The following is a 6,036-nucleotide window of genomic DNA, read 5'->3' on the forward strand; positions in this document are numbered from 1 at the left end:
ACTATCTGTAGTTCTGCGTGAAAGAGAGCGATAAAAGGAGGGGTTGGGCATGGTGAAACGCAACGCATGGCGGCAGTGGGTGCAACAACTCCCCGTCAGCATTCTGAAGCATGGGGCATGGGGGGCAGACCGTCCTTAAAGCAGAGAGAAGGGAGCAGAGGCAACGAATCGCACGGAATCGTAACCTAATCTTCCAAATCTCAAACAACCGCACCGACTGACGGACTGACCCCCTTCCTCCCGCGCTTAGTTCAGCTAGCTCGCCGATCGACGAGCTCTATATATACTCGTGCTCGCACTTGGTTTTGTCATCAAGGCAACAACAACAGCACCTGACAGAGCCGATCGAGCAGAGATAGCCATGGGAAGAGCAGTGCAAGCGACCATGGCGACGAGAGGTCTGGTGAGGCTCTGCTGCTTCCTCTCAGCAGTTCTTCTGCTCTCGTTCATCGTCCCCAGCGCCCTCGCCGAGGAACGCTTCTATGAGTTCGTGGTAAGTGTCCATGCACCTTCGAGCGACACTTGCTCCTGCTGTTTCTGTAATCGATCGAGTTTGGTTCCTGAATCCTAATGCTTAATCTGCTCGTCGCCGTTGTGATGCACGCAGGTCAAGGAGACGACGGTGAAGCGTCTGTGCCAGACGAACAAGATCATCACGGTGAACGGGCAGTTCCCGGGTCCGACCATCGAGGTGAACAGCGGCGACACGCTGGTGATCAGGGCGGTGAACATGGCGCAGTACAACGTGACCCTTCACTGGCACGGCCTCCGGCAGCTGCGCAACGGCTGGGCGGACGGGCCGGAGTTCGTGACGCAGTGCCCCATCCGGCCGGGATCCAGCTACACGTACCGCTACACCACCGAGGGGCAGGAGGGCACGCTGTGGTGGCACGCCCACAGCTCCTGGCTCCGCGCCACCGTCCACGGCGCGCTCATCATCCACCCCAAGAAGGGGCTGCCATACCCGTTCCCCAAGCCCGCCAAGGAGTTCCCCGTCCTCCTCGGTATGTTCTAGCGCTAGGTTTGATCGATCTGTTTGATTTGATCGTCCATGTGAGCTTTGTTTCTGATGTCTTCGTGTGTGCGCAGCCGAGTGGTGGAGGAGGGACCCGATCTCGGTGATCAGGCAGTCCATGATCACCGGCGCGCCGCCCAACATCTCCGACACCATCCTCATCAACGGCCAGCCCGGAGATTTCCTCCCGTGCTCCAGCCAAGGTACGTACGGTGTTCGTCGTTTCGTTTCTGCCTTTTTCTTTTGTTGATTACCACGGTTGTTGAGAAATTCTCTCATTTTTTGGATTAAAAATGGATTTTTTAATTTAAATGATCAAATTTAGTTTGCATGTACAAACTTTTACTGGCTAGGAAGGTAACCTGTCGAAAGAGTGTGCTGTTTAATTTAGACACTAGTCACTGAAAGTGAAAATTTTGGTCCAGAAAAGCACCTCACCTTTCTTTCCTAGGTCTTGTCTAAGGGTCCGTTTGGTTGGAAGCATTGAAAGGGATGAATGAAAATGTTAGATAGTGTTTTAATTACTAGGTCAATGTTAAGTACAACTGCACGTTGACCTTGCAAATGATGAATGATCTCTTTACTAATCATTTGGTGCCATGCATGCACATCATTACCAACAGAGACGAGCATCATCCCGGTGGTCGCCGGCGAGACGAACCTGCTGCGCATCATGAATGCGGCCATGAACTCCGAGCTCTTCGTATCCCTCGCCGGCCACAAGATGACCGTGGTCGCCGCCGACGCCCAGTACACCAAGCCCTTCCAGACCAACGTCGTGCTCGTCGGCCCCGGCCAGACCACGGACGTCCTCGTCACTGCCAACGCCGCCCCTGGCCGCTACTACCTTACCGCCCGCGTCTACGCCTCCGCCCAGGGCGTCCCCTTCGACAACACCACAGCCACCGCCATCTTCCAGTACAAGAACGCACCCGGCTGCGCCGAAACCAGTACCGGCGCCAATGCCGGCTTCAGCGGCCCACAGGGCCGTCCCCGATCCTCCGGCCATCCGGGCCGCACAGGGCCGGCACCGATGCTCCCGTACATGCCGGCGAACAACGACACAAACGCGGCGACCATGTTCTCGAACAGCATCCGGAGCCCGGGGCCGGTGAAGGTGCCCGGACCGGTGACGCAGGAGGTGTTCACCACGATCGGGTTCGGCCTGTTCAACTGCCGGCCGGGCCCGTTCTGCCAGGGCCCCAACAACACCAGGTTCGGCGCGAGCATGAACAACGTCTCGTTCCAGCTCCCCAACATGGTGTCGCTACTGCAGGCGCACTACCACCACATCCCCGGCGTCTTCACCGAGGACTTCCCTGCGTTCCCGCCGGTGATCTTCGACTTCACCTCGCAGAACATCCCGCGCGCGCTGTGGCAGCCCGTGAAGGGCACCCGGCTGTACCGCGTCAAGTTCGGCGCCGTGGTGCAGATCGTGTTCCAGGACACGGGCATCTTCGCCGCCGAGGAGCACCCGATGCACATCCACGGCTACCACTTTTACGTGCTCGCCACCGGGTTCGGCAACTACAACCCCAGGCGGGACGAGGCCAAGTTCAACATGGTCGACCCGCCCAGCCGGAACACCATTGGCGTGCCTGTGGGAGGGTGGGCCGTGGTGCGCTTCAAGGCGGACAACCCCGGCGTATGGCTGGTGCACTGCCACATCGACGCGCATCTCACCGGTGGGCTCGCCATGGCGCTGGTGGTGGAGGACGGCAAGGCCGAGCTCGAGTCCACGGTGCCGCCACCGCTCGACCTGCCCATCTGCGGCCTGTAGAGCATTCCTTTTCTTCCTGGTGATTTCTGTACAAATGTACATGGTCTGAAACGTACGTGAGTCTGTCTGTGTTGTAAGTGTTGCGATTGTTACCACCTATTTGCTATTCGAATTTAGTTTTTCTATTTGGATTTCCATTTGAAATTGTAAAGAAAAGGCAAGGTTTTTTATGGGCCTCCTTTTCATATTATTGTAAAGCTTACACAGTGGGCCTTGTAAACTAGTAGTAACGGGCTTTCAAGTGGCCTCCTCGTTGGGCAAATCTAGCTGAACGATATATATGTTGGGTGTCGTGGGAAGATATGACAACTCCCAAATATGCGGGAGGTATGGGCTTTCGAGATATAGAGCTCTTTAATCTATCTTTATTAGGCATGACAAATTCTTCAGAATCCAGAAACTTTGAGTGCTAGGATCCTCAAGGCAGTCTACTACCCAGATAATGATTTTCTGGAGGCACAAGTAGGCTCGCACCCAACGAAGATATGGCGTGTTGTCATTGATGAAAAAGAGGTCCTGCGATAGGGTCTCATCCGTCGTATCAGGACAGGTGAAAAAACTCACACATGGAATGACAATTGGCTCCCAAGAGATACAATGCTGAGACCATTGTTTTGCAAGAAAGCTGAGCCACCGATTGCAGTATTAGATTTCATCGTTGCTGAAACTACGAGCTGGAACTTACAGAAGTTACAAGAATATTTCTTGCCCATGGATATTGAGGTCATCATGGCCATACCAATTGGAAATGCACGTTTTGATGACTTTTGGGCTTGGCATGGTGAACGTACAGGGGTCTTCTCTGTAAGGTACGCATATCGGATGTTGGTGAACTCCAGGATACAACGTGAAGCGTGGTTTGAGGGAACAGCGTCGGGATTGGATCATAAGCAGGAGGAGAAAAATTGGACAACCATGTGGAAAATTCAAGTACCATCTAAAATTCGTGTTTTTCTTTGGCGCCTCGCCAAATAATCTATCCCCACAGGAGATGTACGGCATAGGCGGAACATGGCAACAACTGATGCGTGTAGCTTGTGCGGAATGGCTGACTCATGGCGCCACTCACTTCTGGAGTGTAATATGAGTAGAAGCGTCTGGGCCCTTTTTCTTGAACAGATCACGGATCATATGATGAAGACAACAGAACCAAATGCAAGGGTTTGGATTTTTGCTATGATGAATTCCCTGAAACATGTGATCTGATTCACTGTCTAGTCACTTTATGGGCTGTTTGGGCAGCTCGCAGAAAGGCGATACATAGGAAGTGTTTCAAAGCCCGTTTTCCACTTATCTTTTTGTGGAAAATTTCCTTCGCGGCCTAGCTTCAATACCAGTAAGTAAAGGTATTAGAAAGCCCTGACTTGCTCCTCAGCAAGCAAGGGTGAGACGATGGATTTCTCCTTCTCCTGGAGTAGCAAAAATAAATGTGGTTGCAGCAGTGAAAAAGACTTCAAACCTGGGTGTGATAGCTGCAGTTTACCGATCGACGGAAGGGAGATTTCTCGGAGCATCGGTACTGGTTATTCCAGGTATGTCGGATCCTGCTACCTTGGAGTCGATAGCTTGCAGAGAGGCTCTGGTTCTAGCAATCGATCTTAATCTCTCGCACATAAAGATTACCTCAGATTGTTTAGAGGTAATAAATAGTCTTGATGATGGCTACTTGGGTAGATTCAGTTCAGTAACAAGGGAGATCAAATCAAGAGCTTCAGACTTCGCAGAGGTTGCCTTTGTGCATGAGCGAAGATCCTCAAATGTTGAGGCGCATAGTTTAGCGCGCTTTTCTATTTCTCATGATGTACGTCGCCACGTCTGGCTAGTTCATACGCCGGACGAATTTTGTATCCCTATAAATTTGATTGATGAATAAAGTGGAGACCAGCTTACCCTAAAAAAAAAGCTGAACTATATATATGCAAAATAGGCCAAATCCTCAATGGGCTGCAAGAAATTTAGGTACAATGTTCTGAAAAAATGTTAAATTTGCCGCTAAAAATGCAGAAATAATAGTATCATTCTCTTCTTAATTCTAGCCCCACTAGCTACATGTATCTTCTTTTTACAGAAGGCCATTGAACGAGCTTTATTGATTCTCGTTATAAAAAAAAAGCTTTTTTGATTCTCAAACAAACTCACACCATCCATGAGTTTAGAAAATAAAAAGCTAGATAATCATTATCCCAAAACAATCAAGATGAGCAATAAAACTATGCCTTGATGGCTCATGAGAAACCTAGTTGGCTTTCCTAGGACAATGTTCAAATACAATCTCTCTAAATCTAGATGAAAGAATTCTTCAAACATAAAAAATTGATCTTGAAGTAGGCGAGAATTGATGAGCGTAGATTGCACACCGCTGGGAACCCCAAGAAGAGGTATGATGAGCACAGCAGCAAGTTTTCTCTCAGTAAGAAGCCAAGGTTTAATCGACCAGTAGGAGTGATGTGGGCATTACCCTTCGGGTAACCAATGTTATGCTACCTCCTACAGCCCAACCAGGGGCCCATGAAGATCATCTACCGACCAAGGTGGACCGATACGTCGGTTCCAAAGAAGGATTCTTGACAAACAAGGCAACAATACGATGGACAAGGAAAATTTAGATATAGAACTCTTTGTAACCTAGTCGAACTCGGACAGAACTCTCGAGACCTGGCTCACAATATAAGGGCCAGGAGAGGGTGTGCCGAGGGACACACAATCAGCATAGCCAGATTCACCGCAAGTCGAGAGCTAGGTCATTAGAAATCTTAGCTTCTCGACGAGATCTTAGTCATAGCCTTCGGCTAGCCCATTCTAAACCTGATATATTCGTTAATCAAGATCAGACAAGCAGGAAGTAAGGATTTTACCTCATCGAGGGTCCTAAGCCTTGGTAAATCACTCTCCCTGTCTGTTTGGTATCCGTTGTCTCGTGTCAGCCTGCAGGATTCTGTCAACCCTAAGCCCCAAAAGGTGGGCATTGTCGAGGATCACCCTCGTCAATTGGCGCCATCCGTGGGAACCCTGTTGGCAAAAGGCATGTCATCGGCTGCTCCGGTCACATCAGCAACGTTCGTGTTGGCTTCACCAACACCTTCAAGCCCGAAGGATTCGGTTCGTTGTGGATCCTTCGAGTTCACCCCGCGCACTGAGGTACCGCATCCAGTTCCTTCGGGATTGCGTAGCAGTATGGACGCGACCTTTGGCGGTGTCCACTTCATCGTAAATTCTGGAGGGTTCCTTCGACTTCCGAATT

At 50.7% G+C, this 6,036-nt stretch overlaps 1 protein-coding gene across 1 annotated transcript; it reads left to right on the forward strand.

Moving 5' to 3' along the window:
- The first annotated feature begins 361 nt into the window (after window positions 1-361).
- LOC124695374 (laccase-3-like) lies at window positions 362-2,795 on the forward strand. Its single transcript, XM_047228227.1, has 4 exons — window positions 362-493; window positions 608-1,004; window positions 1,090-1,218; window positions 1,639-2,795. Exons 1-4 carry the CDS (start codon window positions 362-364, stop codon window positions 2,793-2,795), a joined length of 1,815 nt encoding a protein of 604 aa, XP_047084183.1.
- The last annotated feature ends 3,241 nt before the right edge of the window (window positions 2,796-6,036 follow it).

Source organism: Lolium rigidum, chromosome 3 (assembly GCF_022539505.1).
Source record: "Lolium rigidum isolate FL_2022 chromosome 3, APGP_CSIRO_Lrig_0.1, whole genome shotgun sequence".
NCBI classification, from domain to species: Eukaryota; Viridiplantae; Streptophyta; class Magnoliopsida; order Poales; family Poaceae; genus Lolium; species Lolium rigidum.

Coding starts and splice junctions, on each gene's coding strand:
- LOC124695374 (XM_047228227.1), top strand. CDS start 362: ATGGGAAGAGCAGTGCAAGCGACCATGGCGACGAGAGGTCTGGTGAGG. Junction 1,005..1,089: donor GGAGTTCCCCGTCCTCCTCG/GTATGTTCTAGC, acceptor GTGTGTGCGCAG/CCGAGTGGTGGAGGAGGGAC. Junction 1,219..1,638: donor CCTCCCGTGCTCCAGCCAAG/GTACGTACGGTG, acceptor CATTACCAACAG/AGACGAGCATCATCCCGGTG.